General features: G+C 40.1%; 1 protein-coding gene across 1 annotated transcript in view; it reads left to right on the top strand.

The window, feature by feature from the left end:
• The window catches only part of LOC146614159 (uncharacterized), a 124,031-nt gene extending 102,402 nt beyond the window's left edge, over positions 1–21,629 (top strand). Inside the window, exons 9-17 of the mRNA XM_085378090.1 lie at positions 834–942; positions 4,235–4,294; positions 4,936–5,192; positions 9,672–9,731; positions 15,812–15,904; positions 18,561–18,642; positions 18,727–18,836; positions 19,010–19,202; positions 21,443–21,629. Coding sequence (XP_085234216.1) covers positions 834–942; positions 4,235–4,294; positions 4,936–5,192; positions 9,672–9,731; positions 15,812–15,904; positions 18,561–18,642; positions 18,727–18,836; positions 19,010–19,202; positions 21,443–21,447 — 969 coding nt within the window. The 3' untranslated portion in view covers positions 21,448–21,629. The remainder of the gene's footprint in view (positions 1–833; positions 943–4,234; positions 4,295–4,935; positions 5,193–9,671; positions 9,732–15,811; positions 15,905–18,560; positions 18,643–18,726; positions 18,837–19,009; positions 19,203–21,442) is intronic.
• Positions 21,630–22,340: the final 711 nt, after the last annotated feature.

Raw genomic sequence — 22,340 nt, 5'->3', positions numbered from 1 at the left:
AATTGTTATTTACTAGCTAATCTTAAAATGACTGTTCAGCACAGAAATGAAGACCAACAACAGTCATGTTTTACAGTCCTGTGGTCTCAGCCTCAGATACTCAACTAATCAAAGTGATGTCATGACAAAAATGAAGGAGCAAAAAAACATTTTTCTCCTTCATTTCTGTCACACAAAGCTGTATGAAACGTTTCTCGTGGTTAGTATCATGGTTGCTAGGCAACCTGAACAGCGTGACGAAGGCTAGACCGTCCCATTTCACAGGCCTCTCTCTTCCGCACTTCTCGTACTTATAGTATGCACCGTACGTAGTACGCGTAGTGCTCGTACTTAAAGCGTGCGGTCTCTTAATTGGGACACAGCCTGATTCAGCTGTGTTGGAGTAGGGATGCATCTAAAAGCTGCAGGACAGTAGCTCTCGAGGACTGGAGTTGAAGATCCCTGGATTATGGACTCTGAAATTAAACATACTGTATAATCCTGTGGTCATGCTATTAATAATGTCCTCTTGTTGGCCATGCTTGGATGACACAGGTCTTCCACTGATTGAGAGCGTTTTCATACAAATCTTTTGCCTACTATCATTTTAAAAGCCCTGATTGTTCCATGTGGTTCCAGATATCAGCCACCATCTGTCGCAAATGTCCTTTTTAATCTCCCAATGTTAAAACGTTAGCCTCCTCTTTTCTCTTGTCACTTTCATTTTCTACTTGCATTTGGCTGCACTATAAAAGCCTGGAAAACACTCCTTATGCACACAGCAGTCATACACAAAGTCATACACGTAAAATTCAGGAACACAGCTGTTTATCTCTTCTTTGGTTTTTCTTCAGACTCCAGAAAATGGGGAAAAACATCCACCTGTGCCAAAGGCCACGCCCGCTCCCCGTACAACTGCCAGTAAGAATGGCTCCTCTGCAACTGCTGCAGGCAAGACTGCAGGTACGAGGATACAGTGCAGCATCAGTTCCTTTGCTGCACCTGCAGCATATCTGACTGTACCGGTTTGCATGATATGAAATAAGATAAGATAAGATAAGATAAGATAAGATCACCTTTATTAGTATCTCAACATATTCTCTGCAACAGGAAACTTCACTCGCTGCTCTAGCTCGAACAGTGACTTGCATTGCACACTGGCGCTGCTCCAGGCTGCATCAACAGGCTAACTGAATTGCTACCATATGTTAGACTTAATCAGATTCAAGTGCTGGCTTTTGAAGAGCCCAACTGGTATTTTTGTCTGCACATGACAAACAGTATCTCACCTCTCAGAGCAAGGGAGATATGAGCTTTTTGTGTGTACCCTCACACAATATGATTCAGTCACCCAGTTCACAGCAATAGGTGTTATGTGCTGTAGGGTTTATGTTTCATTTTAGCTGCATGAGTGCTCCGTTACTCTTTGAGACTTTTGCCCCAGTGTCAACAGTTATGTCCAAGTCCATGATGTTTCTGTCACATCACAGCAGTATTACATACTGTGGCTTTATCAAAAACTGTACATACTGTTACTGGAAACTCATGTTATGCAGTTAACAAACTTCATGTCACCAGAAATTGTTGAGTTTCTGTCTGATTTTGCCTTTAAGCAGTCAGCTCTGCAATATTGTAGAAAAATAAATATCTATGGGCAGAACATATCAGTTAAATAATCACATCGTTGCCAATAAAACCTAAAAGTAGGTGTGATAAATTCAAACTACATCATATAGAAACATATAATATAGTGATAAACAATAGTCTACACTCACAAAGCTTAATTAAACACAATATTGACAAAACATTTTTAGTTTTAGTCTTTGATTATTTGATCAGTCTGTAAGTCAGCTGATTTGGTTGTCGGGTCTGTATAATCATATCTATTCTAAATGTATTTTACTTTGCCTAAATATTGCATGTAAATATAAATATTTGAAATACTATAAAAGAAACTAAAATGATCAAAACTAATCCCAAAAGTAACCAAAACCAAACGACACAAAAAAAAATGTGACAAGTTCATCCAAGTTTTCTTGTCTTTCGGAAATAACAAGTAAGAAAACAACTCTACAGCAAGGTAAGAATGGCAGAGCCGTGATTTAGCACTTCTAAATTTACCGTGTGTTAGTACGGTTAACAGTTTTCTGTAACATCAGCTAGACAGGAGGTGACAACAGCAGTGATTGTACATGTCTATTCTTCACTCTCTTTATAGCTTCGATTTGGTGTCCACAGACTTGAGAATAAACAAATAACTCATGAGATGCTGAATATTGAAGTCTCAGCTCAAGTTAGTCATTAATGTTGTCTGTCATATTATTGGATCATTACTATAATTTAATGTGAAAAGAAGTGTCCTATTCAACAGGGTGTTATATATATATATATATATATATATATATATATATATATATATATATATATATATATATATATATATATTAGGGGTGCAACAATACACAAAATTCATGGTTCGGTTCGATACTTTGGTGTCACGGTTCGATATTTTTTTGATACAAAAAATGTTAATGCCTTTTTAATTTGTCATTTATTTAAATTATAAATATATATTTTCACTCAAAAGTACAGTTTTTAAATTTAATGTTGCTGAAACAACAAAATAATAAAAAAATAAATCGATCTGATCGAGAAATCCCTCATCTTTGGAAAAGAGAGTTTATTACAGAGAAATGTCTCTTTCCAAAATAAAAGCTATACTATACGCTTCTTCTGGGCTATATTCTCAGCAGCATATTAAACATATCAGGTCCCCATAAGGAGAATCATGTGCTAACGGCTGTCTAAATAACTCGGGTAAAGTTTGTAGCATGCGTGCTTGTTGTTTTTGTCTGCTTTCACTTGTCTTTGCACTAGGATGATGTTGGTGCAAATGTGCAGTCATATTCGTTGTGTTCCCACTAGTACTGTCAGCGTTAATCTGAAATGACGTTAATGCCACAACACGGCAAATCTTCGTTAACGAGCTACCGCGGATTGCCCAGTGCGTGGGGCTAGACAGCGTCAACACGTTAACGAGCAAACTGCGCTAATGCACTAGTTCCCACCCATGTAATTGAGCATTGTGTGGCACATCCGACATACTGTTTTGTCCATGACGCGCTTACCTTCAGGGTCATACTTCACATGAAGACCAAAATAGTTCCAAAGGCCAGATCTGAATGTACGGAGCTCCGCAGGGGATATGGGAGAAGAAAAAAAATTAAGACGGACTTTTGCGAGATCTCGCAAAACAAACTCGGGATCTCGCAAAAGTTTTAGCTGCATTCTTCGGAGGCCGCCAGCTCGAAGCCAACCGGGAGGTCGAGGCACGATGTGCCGGGAAAGCGGTGTTCCCCCCAGCTGTAGTAGGTCTCGACCTCCCGTTAGCTTCGAGATAGTGGTGTCAGATCTCCGAAAACGTCAGAGCACTTTTGCAAATATGTGATGTCTTGTAAACCGAGCAGGTATCTGACAATTACACAACTACATTCACGCCTCAAAATATCTTAAAAGTGTATTTTGTGACCCAGAAAGAGTAATATTACAACTAAGTAGCTTTGTTGGATTTCAACTTTTGCGAGATCTCGCAAAAGTTTTGCGAGATCTCGCAAAAGTTTTGCGAGTCCGTCTTAATTTTTTTTTCTCCCATGTCCCCTGCGGGGCTCCGTATGAATGAGGGTGGGGGAGGTTCAATTTGCCATGTTGCAACGAGCTTAGCTTCTGTCTTGCTAGCTTGCGCTGCGCTTAGTGGATCAGCGCTCGACAGTGCAGCCTAGGCGGAGTAGTCGAACGCAGATCCACTGAGCTCTCAACACAGACAGCATCGTCAGAAGGAAAGTTGATAAAATAAATTACAAATGTTGTATTGTTCGATACATATGCGTACCGAACCGAAAGCACTGTATCGAACTGTTCAATAGCGATACGAGTATCGTTGCACCCCTAATAAATATATATATATATATACTCCTTTCATGCTCACCTTTCCACTCTTTTTACTTAACCTATTTCCCAGAGGAACCCACCCGAGGGATTAATAAAGTTCTATCTAATCTAATATATATTCTATATTCCTTTTTTCCCTCTTCTTTCTGGAGCATTAAAATAAGTACCCTAACTCCTCACAACCTTAAGCCTATTTTTGGAATGGCTAGAGGGGCACCACCTGAGGCTGGAAATGCCTCATTATTTTTTTTGTATTGCTACCTAAAAATTATGGCGAAAAAACCTGTTTTCTGTTTTCCACTTACAGCCAACAAGAACGACAAAACTGAGAGCAAGACCAGTGAGGCCAAGAAACCCAAGACTACACGTAAGAAACATAAAATACTTAAAATAACAGGTTAATTTTTTTTTGGGGGGGGGGATACACAAACTACACAATACACATGTTTTCATGCAGTTGTAAGTTAGTTTCACAGACATCAATGACTACAAAAGCTCCTTGGGTATTTCCAGTACTTCTTCTACCAGTCAGGTCCCTGTATCCACTTCAGGACCACTTTGAGGTATTTTATCAAAGCAGGGACCAGCATGGTAACACAAAATTCTGGGCCCAAACGTGGGAGAAGGTTACCACCAAAATTTCAGATGCAGCCCAAAAATTTTGTCCTCCATGATTTTATTCAAACACTGGCAGAAGTGTCACAACACTGGTAGAACTGGGGTAATATAGAGTAATAAGTATGTTAGATTAAATAATTAAGCAACATATTTTATTGTATAAGCATTAAATGTAATAGAGAGAAAACCCCAACAATCAGACAAACCCTGTGAGCAAGCACTTGGCAACAGTAGGAAGGAAAAACAATGCATACTTTCATAAAAAGTAAATGACATAGTGGTAGGCTTTTACATTTTCACAAATTTTACTATATTATACTAGAATATAAATTATTATACTATTATAGTGATATATAAATTATACTTATTATAATTTCTGTTTCTCTGTAGCCCGTCCTCGCCCAGCCTCAACCGCCGCTCCTGCTACCCCGGCTGCTTCCACCAATGGAGAATCCAGTGCCACTCACCGCCGTCGGGTCATCACCAAACCCCCTGTGCCCAAGCAGACTCCCCTGGATAAGAAACCAGCTGTTCCCCGTGCTCCCCGCACCCCCCGACCCATCAATGCTCCAACACCAGATCTAAAGAACGTCCGTTCCAAGATTGGTTCCATTGACAACATCAAGTACCAGCCTGGTGGAGGAAAGGTAAGACAAAGAGACAGCACAAGAGAGTACTATGAATAATTCAGGACAGTGATGTACCTGTCAAGATTCATGAATGAATGCTTTTCTTGTAACAGCGAATGATTTGGCGATGGGTGGTTTGTACTTTAAATAGCGCATGTGTGTTATACAGCATAATAACATGAATTAATTCCTTTACTCTGGGATTGAGATTGGATGTCAGAATATATTTAATTTAACCTCTGCATATTTCATAGTTAATTTACAGTTTTTCTTTTTAATTCCTGGTCATTCTGAAACAGATAACATTTTTTAAATAGATAAAAGTAGTGTTGAAAAATGCTGAATTCAAAGTATTTCAAGTGTTTTACCTTAACTGTATAATAGGTCCTGGTACAAACTCTCAGAACAGCACTGCAAATCTTTCTCGCAGTAGAAGTGGATTTCCTGAAACATTGTAAATGTGTTCCTGGATCCTCATAATTCTGTACAAACAATGTCAGTGCCTGGAGTGCAGAAACGATCAGATGACTACATGCTCTGACTCTGCGGAATACACTGGATTCAGTTATATTTGCAGTGCCGTATAGCAGTGCCGTTGGCACGGTGCAGCTATGGTTAGACCTACAGTAGAGAAGAACACTAGTAATCAATCAATCAATTAAAGCTTTATTCGCCACATGCAGGTTGCCCTGCAGTGAAATGGGTAAGTAAACAGTCTACCAGCCAACCCAGGTGGCCTTGCATGGAATGGGAAGGAACAGACTCAACACAGTGGTTATCAGGGTGTTTTTGTTCGCCTCCGGCCTTGAGCCCACAGCTGGCGCCGAAGGGGTAGCCACATCATAATGGTGATTTTTCTTTTAGAAACAACTCATGAGAATTTCAAGCTGTTTTTAACACTCCGACACTGGTCTCTCAATCTCCCATTGGATAGCTGCGAGTTTCTCCATGATGTTATTTACCTTCAATTCTGTGGTCTTTTCAGTCTTTTGCTCACAGAGCAGATTCTGAGACCTCACGACCCGCGTGTAATCCAGAGGTGTTGTTCCGAGTGGATTCTTCCCTGATGTAATCCAATATACGCTCAGAGGTGTTATTCTGAGCCTTCACTGCAGCCGTTAGCGCCTCCAAGCTCTTAACCATGCTGCCTTCAGTGAGCCCTTTCTGAGAAGCCGCACCTCGTCCCATCGTTTCAATCCCAGTGGGCAGCCTTGGGGGAGTTTGAACAGCCCGTTCCGCTTTCTTAATTTTCCAGCCAGGGCCAAGCCAGCTCCGATCAGCAAGAACCCTGTTATCATGGTTCCGAATAGGTAGATATCTTCAGCATCTTCGATCGACAGTCCCGCCAGGCACACGATCCTGCATGTCTGCCACCCGTCCATCGTGTATCCGGCAGGGAAAGTCCCTCCAGGGCACTCGGGCTCTCACGAGCCCAGACTTCTCGTTGAGAAAAGGGTGTCAATAGCATTCAGAGACCAGGTGATCAAATCCATAATTCTCTTTAGGTTTTAGAAACAGACTGTGAGAGTGTGTTCCAGGAAAGTGAAAAAAGCACGAGACAAGACAAGGACATAAGAAGCTAAGCAGGGAAGATAAGGGAGAGGAGAAAAGTGCGACCGCTGAGAGCCAAACGAGAAGAGAGTAAGAGAGAAAAGCAATCCTCACATGAGCTACTGAGTGTATATAATTTGACACCATTTGAAATAACAATAACTCAGAAACATGTCACTTCTGCACTGTGGGCATTTTAAAGGGCGTGTACATGTTAACTGAGAAAATAGCAACTTTACAACTCTATATTCGTTTTCCAGCGTCCTTCTAACATCAATCTTTTAACATATTCCTCTTTCTGAAATATCCAGTTTTTAACAGCATCTTGCTGCAATGCAAATGTTCTGACAGATGATGTTCTATCTCAGAATGACATACAGAACAGGAAGCATGCATGCTACCTGTATTCCACCACCCTAAAGTTGCCCAGCATGTCATGACATGGATCAGAGACATGACTGTGTTGTCCGTCTCCCTTCAATGTTATGTGACAGTGTGTCTAGAGGAAGGGGTGTGCCGTCGCTTTCAATCACAGGCATCATCCTCTCTCTGTCTGCCCTGCCATGTGAAATAATGTGTCCACTCTATCCATTATATCTTCTCTATTGTCCGTCAGAGAGTGGTTTTGCCTCAGAACAATATTGTGCTGAGAAAGTAGCCATTTTGGAAAATGTTCAGGGATTTTTTTCTTTCTTGTTGGGAGTTATTGAGAAGTTTGACGTCTCTCTCAGACGTTTTGAGCTTACTAAAGCTCGAGCTGGAGATCAATTGGATAGGCTTGGAAAACAGAAGCAGGGAAATGGCTAATATGTGTTTTTTTACTTGTGAATGTTTTCTGTTTATGCACAGATAGTAGAAAACATGGACGTGGCTTCCAAATATGAAAAAAACAAAAAAAGCTAATGGGGAAGTGCCTCACGCTGTGTACGTAAAGTGCTCTTTATCTGAGGGCCAGCGGACGGTGATTTGCTGTCTGTTTACAGGTTAACAGGCTCGTTCACTTGTTTTGGTTCATACTGAATAAAAAATTAAGTCACTTTTATAAAACTTGGTCATATCATGATTCAAAATCGAGAATTATGTTTATTATAAAATCACAAGCTAATTGGCTAATAACTTGTCATTAACAAATGAGTGTTTCGCACCTACTGCTCCTGGTGGCATCGTCTTTTGTTTTGCAGCCATGAAAATGGTTGATGTCGCACTAGCTACGTCCGTCGTAGTATTAGCTAAAGAGTAGCAAAATACAGTCAGGCAAATTTACATACGTGCACACACAATGAAATCGGAATAAAATATGTTTATTCTTGAGCTTCAGAGGTTCTGGTAGGGTTGAATGCTAATAACTAAGCTAATGGGTTCAAGCTTTATGTTGATCATTCAGATAATCGGGGCAGGGATAGCTCAGTAGGTAGAGTGGTGGCCCCATGATCGGAAGGTCGGGGGTTCGACTCCACTGAACGGCTACCCTGAGGTACCCCTGAGCAAGGTACCGTCCCTACACACTGCTCCCCGGGCGCTACATTGGTGGCTGCCCACTGCTTCACTGGGTGAATGGGTTAAATGCAGAGAAACTATTTCCCTATGGGGACTAACACGCACACTTTACACTTTTTACTTTACACTGATCAAGAACGTCTACTTTGCAAAATGTTGAATTATATTTAAATGTTCTCACAACTAATAGTTGCATTCCTCATACACTTGTTGACATTTTGTCCACTTGTTTGTATGTTTTTGTGTTTCTCTAGATAGTCAAAGTTAATTTGCGTTCTTTTGCACTAACTACATCGGTTTCATTTCCATGTGTCTGTAGTGACCTTTTCTGAAATTGCAGATACAAAGTGTCTTTCTGTGCACCAAAATAGGTGCACAATGATTAACAAATATTTATGTTAATATCTTCCTTTCACATCCATTACTTTCTCCTGCCTGGTCATACTGCAGTGTTTGGTTGGGTGTTGTTGTATCCAGCATAGACGTCGCCACTACTCCCATTCAGGGGAACACAATCCATGCACCTTTTCAGCAACGCTTAACTTCCACAACCTGTAGCGTTTAGTCATGATTGTATGGCCAATTAAAGTTAGATTACTGTAGAAAAGGAGCTGTTGCTTTCTGTGCAAATAGTTCTGTGAAATTGCCCTGACCTTGTACTTTTCTGTGTGTAACAAAAGAGCAGTCGGAAGGGAAAATATTGCTATGAACTGTACTTAACCGCTCCATTCACTCTTTCAGGCATTGTGTTTCACAGGAGCATCTTCCCTGCTTTTCAAAACACGCTTTTACTCTTTGAAAGCTTCTTTACACAAACACATCGGCGCCCTGCATCGTAATTACTGGCACTGACTCATTCAGTCTTTTGTGATACTAAATTGCTTATGTTTACATTTTCTATTCAGGAGCAGTTTATGTGACTAATAGCCTTTCCCACCTCAGTATTTAGCAATAATATCAGTGCTGTTTATGTGAGCAGTGGTACACTCCAGAAATGTGACATTTGATTTGTTGTTTTCAGACTGTATAAATAAGCCGACACTCTTTTTTTGTGATGGTATTTGATTAGCTTTTGTCACTAACAAAAGAAAAATGTTACTACATTTGTACTAATGTCATGTTTTAAAAAGGCTCCATCTGTTCCAGTTTTCTACCATCTGAATGCACAATACTCCTGATCTTCATGCTAAATTGTCCCAAAAATAAATTCTAACATTTAACCGGTGCCACTACTATCAATTATATAATATTATTCATACACCCACACATTTGGTTAATGTATTTGGTTCTTCGGCTTCTTTTTTAAGTAGCTCTAACATCCATTACACTCACACAATTGGTCCAGGCATTTGCATTCTTTTGATCACACCCATGTCGTCCACCTCGTTGTGGTGTAGCATTTGGTTGGTTGGAGGTTGTATTGACCAGGGGTGCTGGTTGTCTCCTCAGGTCTCTTCCACCCCGAACAACAAGACATCAGACCCCTCCACCCCTGCTGCCAAGGCCAGAGTGAGTCCTTGCCATTGACACCTTCACACCCCAGTACATTCACCCTTCTGTATGCATTCATCACAAGCACCACCTGCTCAACATCTCGAACAACACTCCACCTTGCTGTTCATTCCTACATGCACCTGCATATTCTGTCTGTTGATACTAAAGCAGGTTTCATTGTATGGTATATTTGTAAGAGACAAGTATAAAAAACAACAACTCTAAGACTAATTTCTAACACCAGTACCTTGATTAATAAGTGTAATTGTTTAAAATCATTATTGGACAATATCATATTATGTCATTATTGCAGTTCTGGACAGGCTCTAACTGCGTTATATAAAGTTTTAAAATCTCAAATTTGCTTGGAGTAAACAGTTCAGTGCAAAGGGAGTCTTGTAGTGTCTGACTCTTTCATGCAGTATATTCAGTGTGTTTATAATATTCTAGTGAAGTCTAAGAACTTGGTATACTATTTGAAAATGTTTAAAAATCCCAATGATTTCTTGGCTTAACTTGGATTGCCTCAATATAGAGGCTTGTAGGTGCTTTAACAACAAATCGTGAATAACCAAGAGGTTATTCAGGTTCAAGAATGAGATAAAAAAAAAAGAGAAATGGCAACAGAAAAAGGATGAATCTGTATGCAAATGGTAAGCAATGTGCAATTTTATGGCGTTATTTTTGTGCCACTATTCTGAGCGCACATAAAAAAAATTGCAGGTGCAAGTGTTGCATTTTGAGGAGAAATTTATTTTGAGTAAAGAAAAGCTAAATTTGAGTGAACAAAATTCATTGCTGCGTGCAAAAACTGTATTTCAGTGTTTGCTATTATCCACACACACACACAACAGCAGCCCATCTCGCTCAGTTTTTGCATTTGCGCTTGCTCGCAATGTGTTGCTCGCGCTCTCAACATTTCTGCTCGTGCACGCTCAACTCTTTCTCTACATCGTTATATTTGTGCCACAAAACCAGCCAATCACAGACTTGGATGCAAAAAAAATCTGATTGTCTGTTTTGGTCTCCAACCAGCTCGAAACGAGGCAGCGGCGGAGGAACACAGAGTGGCGGAGTTTGAAATAATACTCTTTCTGGGTCACAAAATAAACTTTTAAGATATTTTCATGTGAGAATGGTGCTGTGTGAACTTCAAATACCTGCTCGATTTATCAAGACATCACATATTTGCAAAAGTGCTCTAACGTTTTCAGAGTTACCCGAGGGCGGCTGCTATTGTGTGTGTGTGTGTGTGTGTGTGTGTGTGTGTGTGTGTGTGTGTGTGTGTGTGGATAATAGCAAACACTGAAATACAGTTTTTGCACGCAGCAACACGCTGCTGTCAGATGCATTCGTCAGCAAATGTGGCTGTGTTGGTCACTCTTGCATGAACAGCCTACCCAAGCTACCCTACCCAATCTGTGAGCGAACCGGTCCAAGATCACTACCTCCAGAGAGCCGTGTGTGGTTCTTCCACATGCTACTGAGCCTCCCCCCGGTTGTTAAATTGATAAATTGTCAGTATGTCTTGTTTTTTCAGACTTCAATCACCCAATCCAATAAACAACACCAAACAAGAGTCAATAGCAGAATAAGCTGTCTGGCTTTGTCAAGTTTTTCATGGGTGTGACACACAACCCAACTGCTGCTCTACCCACAAATGCTTTGTTCTTACAAATGTGACACCATTTAATGGGAAATAAACAGGCTTTCCATTGATATAAGATTTACTGCCAAGAAGCATTGTTAGAAACAAAGAAATAATCAACCAAACACAAATTCACTTACTCTTTGTGCTAAGATTTATCCACTGCAATGAATACAGAACATGGGTAGTATAACAGAGTGTGTACCATTAGCTAGAAAAGCTAGAAGACATGATATGTGTACAAATACAAAATGCAAATTAATCTCACGCATTATCTTTGGCTGAAATTGATGTTGCATTCTTTGAAATGTGGTCTCCTCTCATGGATAAGTGTCACTTGGTTGCCACTTTTTAGCGGTAATTTACTAAAATATTTTCATCATCCTACTTCTTTATCTAGCATAGCATGAGAATCATTAGAAATTAAGGAGACATGATGAACGAGAACCATGCAGCTGCTTGAAATCAATTAGGATATTTATGATGTGCTATCTGTGAGGAATACAAACTGAGGAGTCTGCTGCTTTTTGTCTGTGTGTTTGTGTGTGTTCGTGCTTACGCATTAAGTGTATGTGCACTCACTGCTCAGTGAGTCATCCTTTGCTGGTGCCACCTGCGTCATCATGCCATTTTCATCCTGGAGAAGCAACACTAAGACAAAGACAGAGAGAATGGAGGAAGGCGTCTTAGGCTTGCTGCAGGGCTTTTTTACAATGCAGCGACAGAGCCAATCAAAGTGATATCACACAAACAGGTTGGTGTTAGCTTATATAGAAGCAGGACAGGGTGGCTGCTTTTGATTCTTCATCATCAAAGTGGCTTATCTGCAACATCTTAAAAGCTTTGACTATTTTACCTGAGAAAGTTTTGGACACACTAGTGAGTCCAAAGTCCACAGTCCACAGTCCTTAGGTTGTGAAAAAGATGAAGACATCAAAGGGCAGCCTATTATTTCCATTTCTGGCTCTATATTTTTATTTTGGGAATTTACTAGAATAGCTTTGAATGATTCAAAATTCAAAATAATCCTTCTTTATCATATACTGGACCTTGGTGCAGCCCCTTAGTTTCTCAGCTGTCTGCAAGTGACAGATCATTGAAATTTGCTGTGTCGCCACGGCCATGCTTTTTGACGAAAACTCAAAAACTCCACATTATGACCCAGGTTTGTAGTTGAGACTAACCAAATATGAAGTTGGTCCTACAAAAAAACAAGGAGGAGTTGGCAAAAGTATAACAGCATGAATAATCTCCTGAAATGCCATCTTCAATTCAAAGGGCAAAATTTCATGAGTTTTCAAGCAGATTAAAGGCCTCAAAAAGCCATTAGAAGTGATTACACGTTTCATGCTCCGGCCATAATGATAGTAGTTGGATTAATTCTTATTAAAAGGTAATTAAAAATTAAAGTTTATTTATGAAGGGTATTTTTTCAAGTCAAGTGGCTTTATTGTCATTTCAACCATGTGGTAGTCACAGTGAAACCAGACAGCATTCCTTCAAAATTACGGTGATTTATATAACAGGCAGTCAACACAGGGAGTGCAAAAAAACAGTGCAACACCAGGCAGAACAGAACAATCCCACATAGCAAAATTGGTATGGATCGGATCTGGCCCACACACCGCAAAGAATGACGGCCTTTTGGTGGCCCAGATCTGGTTTGCCAGATGTGGCCCACACATGGACCAGCAGCAGACACACTGGTGGTCCTGTGCCCAGAACAGTTTCAGCTCTGGCCCTAGATGTCAGCCTAATATGTACCTTAATCAAGACATGTAATAACAACATGCGCCAGAATATAATAGTGGAAAAGTAACATGAAGAAACTCTGTTCAGACAATGAATGGATTGATTCTTATATAGCCCTTTTCACTGTCCCAGATTACTGAAAGTGCTCTAAGCAACATGTCACATTAACACACTTTGTCTAAACTGAGTGCTTCCTAACTACATTCATACTCTTGGCATGCAGACTGGAAGAGCCAGGGATCTTACCACTACCCTTCCGATTAGTAGGTGACCGGCTCTACCTCCTGAGCTACAGCCACACAATGGTAAACATGAGTAAACCCTCACTAGGTTTTGGATAAAGTTTACACTCACAAACCTGTCAAACCTGCATTTAAAACGTTGGCTACCACAGCAGTATAGTATTGCAACATGGCATTTGGGTCTTCTAACTAAAACAGGAAAATAGGAACATAACTAGTGCCATCAATGCCAGACCTGGCACACATCTGGTTGACATGCACCAGTCAGTCAGAAGTGCCAGCTTGATGCTGGATCCGGGCCAGACCTGTTTTCTATGAGCCTGGGCCACATAAACCAATCCACAATCGGGCCAGATGTGGCATGCCATCACATAAATGGTGCCATCTATGCCAGGCCCATATCTGGATGACATATGTCTTACCATGCCAGAAGTCAGCCAGCAGTGCCAGCTTGATACCAGATCCGGGCCAGACCTACTTGCTACATGGGATAGAGATACAAGACAGTGCAAACACAACAACAATTTAAACATGCATTTCACTGACAGAAGTTTCACTGACAAATGCAACTGCATGGCAGGATGCTGTAAACGGACCAAACTTCAGTCAGGAGAACAACTGAGATAATCCATCCACAAAACAAGGTTAGTCATTAGTATACTGCTGCATGGGCTGGGCTGTAGTTACATCACAAGGGTTTAAAAACTGAGCTTTAAAATGTACAGTGGTAATAAAAACCGAGAGAGGCCGACAGTGATCCCTAACTGTTTTTAGGGGCTTGTTCAGATTAAACAGAACAAGATACAAATCAATTATAACATGTTAAAAAACATGTTTAGAAGTGACCAAAGTCACATTTTGGCAGGTTGAGTCAAGTTTGCTTTGCTCAAAAATGTCTTTTATCTGCAACATATTACTCAGCCCCAATTCAGAATATAAACCCAGATTGTCCAGATAGGCTTCACACCCAGAGAGACCCGCAAGGTTCAGTTTTAACCAGCCTGATCAAGTTTAGTTATTCATTGTGCACTGCAAGCCCACTCTGCACAATACTCCATCCTAAGCAAAGGGTATCATTCAGGCTTTGTCATGCTGTTCACTTTCTGGAATCAGTACAAATCTGATCTGACTTATTAGATTTCTCACTAAGAGGCAGGAAGAATCCAGGTTACTTAACTCTGAATTGTTTAACCTTCCCTGTATCGGTCAGCACTGGATGGCACTACCACAGGTAGAAGCAAACTTTTCTGGTTGATCACAGGCCTTCTACTGAGGGAGATTCAAGATTCAATGTCACATCAATCGGATCACTGAGCTCTTTGGCCCCACAGTATGGTATGCCTTCAACACATTAATTTTAGGACAGCCTTCTTTTGCAGTTTGAGGTTAGCAATCAGGTAGGTTCTCAGTCATCCAGGTCATGGTAGTCTAAGGAGCTTGGAAGGAAAGTGACTGGACTTCTTAAAGTTTCATGAACCCCCAAAAAGCAAACGGCATCAGATTTAAATTGGATAAGTATAATTGTTTTCTACTTATACCTCAAACCTATGTCTATGGTGTATGGCAAAGACACTGCAATAATTCAGAGAAAACTCTAACATCAGACAACCTGTTATGAGCAAGCACTTGGCAACAGTGGGAAAGAGAAACTCCCCTTTAACAGGAAGAAGCCTCTGGCAGAACCAGGCTCAGGGAGGGGCGGCCATCTGCCGCAGCCAGTTGGGGTGAGAGAAGAAAGACAGGACAAAAGAAATGCTGTGGAAGAGAGCCAGAGATTTTTACATTTCAGTTATGTGTCTCATTTGTAGCCAAAGCTGAAATACTAAGGAGAGAAGCTGACCATATAACATGTTCTTCCAGCTTGTAGTGTACTGCTGAAAGCACTTCAGACAGAACAACAGGTTTTTCTGCAAACTAGTCTATTTTTGAATCTTTTTAAAACCACCTTGTGCCCTCTGTTGTTCTGAATCTGTCACTTGCGGTTGCTTTTTTGCTTTGCTTTTAGCAGCATGTGTTAACACAAAATTACTGTCCACGGCACTCTTGCATGTACTCTCTCTCATCTTTGAGTGTTTGTCTTATGCTTTTTTTTGTAGCTATTGCTGTTTATGGAAGCGCTCTGTTGTTATTCACTCAGTATTCTCATCTTTTGCTAATTATGCATTCATTTTTGTAAGAATCTGCATTGATTCTTTCTAAGAATGTTTCCCATTAACATTCTCATTTTGATGGTTTGTCACATAATGTACCAAAAGCATTTTTGCTGTCTCATGTGCAAACCATCAATGAGCTTCTATAAAAAATGAATAGCAAAAAGTCTTCCATACTTACAGTACAAGGCTACTCTGTTTCCTGTCAACTAAACCTGCCAGCTGATCAGCTTTCTTTCTTTCTTTCTGTCTTTTTTTCTTTCCTCATGTTGCTTGTCTGTGTGTCTGCCTGCTTGTCTTTAGGTTCAGATAGTGCACAAAAAGCTGGACTTCAGCCACGTCACTTCTCGCTGTGGCTCCAAGGACAATATCAAACATGTCCCTGGAGGTGGCAATGTAAGTACTCCTGAAGCTGGAAGGAGACTCTCACATTTTATGCTAATTTAACCTAATTTGGACTATCTTGCTCAAAAGGTTGATCAGTTGGGAATGCCCCTTGTGCCTTGTACTCACCTAGCAGGTGTATTTGTTACAAAGAGATAAAATGGGAATTTATGTTCTTGGTATGTAAATCAGGTCCATCGTTGGGGGATGCATATTGTATTGGGTCCTTATTTACACATTCATACAGTATTGCTCTTGCAAAACAATATTCCTGTTCCTGTTTAAACAATTGCCAGATAATCTCATAATCTCATCGTAAGAAATTGAATCAGTCTGACTTATAAACATTGTACTGTCCTCCGGTGTTCTCTGATTGGATCTCTTCAAACAAATTTAGTAAATAGGAGCACCCATAAGATCTGAGACTGACAAAAATATTTACAAGGTTCAATTCCAAAAATGCACTTTGCGGTTTTGCCTCTTGGTTTAGTTTAACGTTCAGTAATTGAACTGACCGCAGGTGCTCATGCCTACCCTTTCAGGACTTGTTTCTACCTGGTCTGAAAACCTGCTTCACTATCGCCATCTCGCACAACCACAGAGTATATACAAAATATTAATTTAGTCTCCAAGTTAAGCCACTGTAGAAGAGCCTTTAAACCTCTAATGGCCATCAGGGGGCAACTCCTGTAGTCGAAAAAGAGGTCTGATTGTACAGAAGTCCATTAATACATTAACCTGCTGCTAACTGATGAGATTATGTTCTCAATTTAGAGTAAAACAGTTGATAAAGCAGGGTATAACAGCCAGATTGTCGAATCTGATGAATGAAAACCAGAGTCACTGTGACTGTTTCCATCTTTCACATACTGTAGTCTATCCTCAAAACCACCGCTTTGCTCTGTCAGCTCAAATAAACTGGGTTTTTTTTTCAGTGTGGGGACATGCAGTCATACTAAAAGGTCATGGTAAAAAGAAAGTATACCTTGTGTCATTTTTACTTACTAGTGCTTACCAACTAAAACAATCATTTGGAAGTTTATTGGGATTTGTCTATACACAGCTCTCTTAAGATCTGTTATAGATTTGCTGGTTTGCTTGGGATTATTGTCCTTTTACATTAAATCAATATGGCCAAGAATTAGCTGTAGCAGGCCTCATGTTTGACTCTAGAATACTTTGAGAGCTTTGTGGTTGACTCATGGTGACGACATGGTGCCCTGAGGCCTGTACTATGAAGCAGGATTTAATCTTATCAAGGTAACTTCAGCGTTCATCCTGAGTTTTCTATACTAAGAAGATTATTCATTTCTTACTGGAGTATATTGCCATAGAAACTTATGCTGTGAACTTGAACTGGGAAGAAGCTGGTTATTTTCAGATTAGAGATCAACAGGTATGAAATCACCACTTGCTGACCAACAGCATTCCCCGAAGGCTCTTTGGACCTCTGCTGTGAGAGTTTGAGGGTTTAACATTTTTCAGCTGCATCTAAAGTCTTCGCATTTCCCTCATGAGCATCAATATTAAACATAGGTTCTTAGATACAACTTAGCATTACTAAAACACAATACACAGACATATCAAGTTTGTACATAGACTAGGCCTAGCCTTTTTTATCTTAAGTCTTTACTCTCAAACCTTTAAACAGCGCTGAGTCTCCAGGTGAGAGATTTAAAAACTAAAGCTGTTGGGAGCAGGTTATGTTGAGAGTGTTGGTTGAAAATCATCTGGATGTTTTCACTGTTTCTTTTAGTTAAAGCATGTTTTATACATGATGTAATACAGTTTCTATGCTGGGGGTTACATTTTACATCTGCAAGCTGCTGCACCTTAGTAGAACCACTGAATGAAGCACAAACTGTGTCGCATTGTCTTGGAGATGTGCATGAATTCGTTTGGTGATGAAATGTTACAGTGGATAAAATAATTATTTGAGCTCGTTCACTTAAAAAAGACATAAACACTGTCTAATTTTTATGGTGGTTTCATTTTAATGGAAAGAGACAGGATATCAAGGCAAAATCCAGGAAAAAAAAACACCAGCATTTACATTTTCTGTATTTACTTACATCACTGATGTGTTTTTATAGTGGAAGATGACATTATGGATATTTAAACTGACTTTTAAGGATTTTAACTATTTGTTTCTATTCTTTAATATCCATTCACATTAGGGTAAGCTACGGGTCCAACAAAAGGTTTTGACAGTTTGTGTTACTAATAAAATTTTATCAGCAGAGTTATGGTCATCTCATTCTCCAGTCTGTCATCTTATATGTGAATCTGACTGATTTTAGCACATGTTGTGAGGCAGGTCATCGTGCCAGCTGCCAACTCTACAGTCATGGTGTGACTAGTTACAGCTCGTCCTGATTTATCTGCACAAACGGAGCGCTGCCGAACAAAACAAAAAGGCACCTTCTAAAATAATGAAACGGGTTAAAACAGGAAATCAAGCATGATTGGTAAAAAAAGCTGTGAGTCAATTTCACATACTCTGTTGCATTGTCAGGAATGTCACGCCGCTATATGAATGCGGCAGATGCAGTATAATGAATGATAGCGATTTTCTAAAGTGGCCTTGAGTGGACGCTGAAGTGAAAGTTGCATTGTACTGAATGACTTAGAAAATAAAAAGACAAGATTTTTATGTACTCCACCCCAGGTGCAGATCCTGAATAAGAAGGTTGATGTGAGCAAGGTAACATCCAAATGTGGCTCCAAGGACAACATCAAACACAAGCCAGGTCCATCCCAAAACATTTGTGCTTTTTCTTGCCATTAAACCCAAATGGCATCATATTAATTTTTCCTTATTTTTTTAATCCCAGGTGGTGGTGATGTGAAGATTGAGTCTCATAAGCTAAACATTAAGGCTAAGTCTAAGATTGGATCCGTGGACAACGTGGGGGCAGGAAATGGACAGACCAATGGACAAAAGGTCACTCTTAAACACAGTTAAACATGTGTTAGCAGCTCACAGAAAATTACCTTTTGTGGTTCTGCTGATTCATTGTGCCACTACTGGCCACCATGTGCCACCATGAGTTTTCAAACTTTGTATGCCCATGTTTCTGTCTGACCCCTACGAACTGTGTTTATTTTTGGCTGCAGGAAGAGAAAACTGAGCAGAAAACATCATCACCCCCAAGTGGCACTCAGACAACAGGACCAGGAGTCACTGCTAAGGCAACAGCACCTGGAGGTGTTGCTAAGGAGAACAGCATGAAGGAAACCACACCCACTCCTTTTGGGGGAGATGGACTGAGGGAGCCCCTCAGTGCAGAGAAATGCATCACTGAGACAAGTGGGTGTAAAGGCACACACTCACACACACTGGCTTCATTTTTTATTGAGAATGCATACAGTTTACAATTATGACAGGTGTGCTACTGAAGTGCCAAATAAATGAGAATAGGGTTCTTAATCCTAGCCAGTCACTTCACGCTATGCTACTCATATCTGCGAACCTTTAATCTGTAAATGTAGGGACTTTAATCTGGATGGTTCATGTGTACAACTATAAGAAATCTCAGAAATTTTTTTTATTGTTCCTTAAAGCTTTTAATGCTGCTGCTAACACCTGTAAACTAATGTTAACAGTAAGTTGTGGGTTAAAACTCTTTCTTCTGCTCACTTTTTAATGCTTTCCATTGTACATTTGAAGTGACAATTACACTGTTATAACTTTGTTTGAAAACAATCAATAGATAATTTAACCAAGATTTCTAACTTTTTATGTATTTTCCAACGCCTGGCTGGAGCAAACCTCTCCAAAGTATTACAATCCCATCTAATGCTGCTTCAGTATATAGGAAAATCCACAGCTTAAATGGCCTACTGTGTCACTTATTAGCAATATGTAGCTTGAAAGTCACTGCTCTGAGAATTTGCAAAAACTCAATTGTAGTGTATTCTGTTGCATTCACTCTGTTTCTGTTTATACTGTGGATATAACACTGCTACTGAACCGCAAATGCCTTGCTTTGAATCAAGGATTTTCTTTAGTTATTTATCTGTGTCACCTTGTACCACCCAGGCATAATTTCTGCCTGAGCTATTTTGATAGTGCTTTAGATAAGGCTACCTTAGGCTACCTGCCTGAAAGCCTGGTGTTATTTGCTCAGAGCCACTTGTGCTGACTTTCTAAGAGATCTCGCCTATCAACACAGAATAGCACACAATTTGATTGTTGCCTGCAGGTGCAAAATAATAGTCTTAATACACTTTCAGCATCTGAGGAACTTAAGATTGCTATTATCTTTATGGCAATATCTTCAAAACTACAGGAAAATTGTCCAATGTGTGGTTTTATTATAGTTTGCAGACTTATGTTAGCATCTGTATGCTTCTCTCATACTTGCTGTATTCAAATTCAGCAGTCCTCTTTTACTTTCTCACTTTCTATTTCCAGTTAATAGGAAATGAATATGGCATTTTGGTCTTTGCCTTTCTGGGGTTTTAAAATATGCATGACTATATTTGGACAAGCAGGCAAAATGAATAGCTAACAGTAACATTAGCTGGTTAGGTTGGTAAGTAAGATGACAGAGAAAAACCCCAGCTCAAAACAAAATATATGTAAACTGAACACTATTTTCATATCTTTTAGTGTAACCAGAGAGTGAATATGTGGTCATATATAGTACTAACATCTCAATCACAAGTCTCTGCCAGATTCTATCTAAAAGATATAGCCTGGGAGCCAATGTTGAAGTCCCCTAAACCTACAGTCCTTTTAATGAAAAGCAGAGGGTGAAGGTTGGCCTTTCAGACAGTATGAACATGTAGTTTCCCTCAGATCTTTCTCACAGTGGTCACATCCAGTTTCAAAACAACAAGATGGGGGAACGTGGAATGTTTAAACTAACAAGGAAGTCATGCCACAGTGGCTACATCCATCTTTTATAAAATTGGGTGATTTGTAGAGAACCAACATTGCTTTATTGTTGTCATGTGTCATGAAAAGTGAAAAGAAGTACAGAGGGAAGCTACAGCATGACAACAGTAATGGGGTTTTTCAACATTAAAGCATATACACCTATTCTTGTAGACCCCTAAAATAAAAATTATGAATAGTGGTACATGTACGATAGGAGTAAATTAAAAATAGATAATGTAGATAGTGTGTGTTTATGAATGAATAACCACATATACCCGCTCCCTGCTTACATGTCGGATAGAGTAGTGAAGCCAGCTCACCTTTTTACCAAATTATGAAATGAAATAATGAGGAGACCTTCAGAGTGAAGATGAGCCAGTCATGGTGGATAAATTCATCTTTACCACAGCTTTACCACTCAGACTCCCCGAGTTCAGAGGGACAACAGACTGTTGCTGTTGCTAAACTCATCTTAATTGATGAATGGCTGTAGCACTAATACAATTTTAAAAATGTCATTTGCCCCATAATTCATATGAGCTCACAGCAGACATCAGCTAGAGCCTGTAAGGCTGATAAAAACAACAAACTTGTTTTTCATCCTATCATTTTTTCTTCGTTTTGCGCTTCATCTGTTTTTTCTTCTTTAACTTGTCTCACCTCAGACTGAGTCCCAATGACCCGCAGATTTTGGCGGGACACGCATGGCGCTCGCTGGCCTGCCAATCAACTACCAACCAACTACCACGGCGCAGTCACTTTCCTCTGATCCCGCCCTTCATCTTGCCCACTGCAGCACCGAACTGACCGATCGCCTCTCAGTGTTTCTCTGGGATCTGCCTGCCAGCTTCCTGCTACCAACTCTGACCTTTGGCCCCTTGTCACCCTTGGGTTGCCCCACCTACCACAGAGAAAAGTAATTGCTGTTTGTCCATGTTTCTCTGTGCAGGTTTCCACCAGCTTCTCCACTGATGCCATTTCCTTGTAAGCACTGACTAAGGTCATTCCAACCTTAAAGCCCAAATGTAACAACCCCAAAGCAATAATCCCACAATCAATCAATCAGTGCTCTATTAAGTATCTTGACCATAGCCACTTTTTCTCATAGAATGTTCACCCTACTAGTGAAAACAGTTGCCTCAGATCACAGTAATGGAGCTTTGTTCTAGACCCTCTGGCAGGCTTTCACATTTAAAAACCAAACTAACAAAAACAGCACCATTCGTAGGTCATCAGACGTCTCATTACAGGTCAGTCTACAATTCATCACACGTTACTTCTCTTGGTATCAGTGCACCAGTTTGTCTCTTCAGAGTTCTTCACAATAATGATTCCTTGAATTTTAATATTATGATGTTTGTAGTCGTGGCTGCAAAGAGCACAAAATGAATCTGGTCTCGAGCGGCTATGAAGAGAGATGTCTGGAAGCAAATCTGAAGATGGATTTTAAAACCAGTGCAATAGCATCTCAAAAGTCAGATGGTTTTAGTACAATTGAAATCATTTAGCGATGTAACTCGTGCATTATGAAAGCAGCAAGAGGGAGGATACAGGAGCTCTGCT

This window comes from Diplotaxodon limnothrissa, linkage group LG18 (assembly GCF_057381915.1).
Source record: "Diplotaxodon limnothrissa isolate DT_005_m linkage group LG18, D_limnothrissa_male_GT1.1, whole genome shotgun sequence".
Classification (NCBI taxonomy): Eukaryota; Metazoa; Chordata; class Actinopteri; order Cichliformes; family Cichlidae; genus Diplotaxodon; species Diplotaxodon limnothrissa.
Note: the sequence above shows the minus strand (reverse complement) of the source record. Positions and strands in the feature narration are given on the sequence as shown.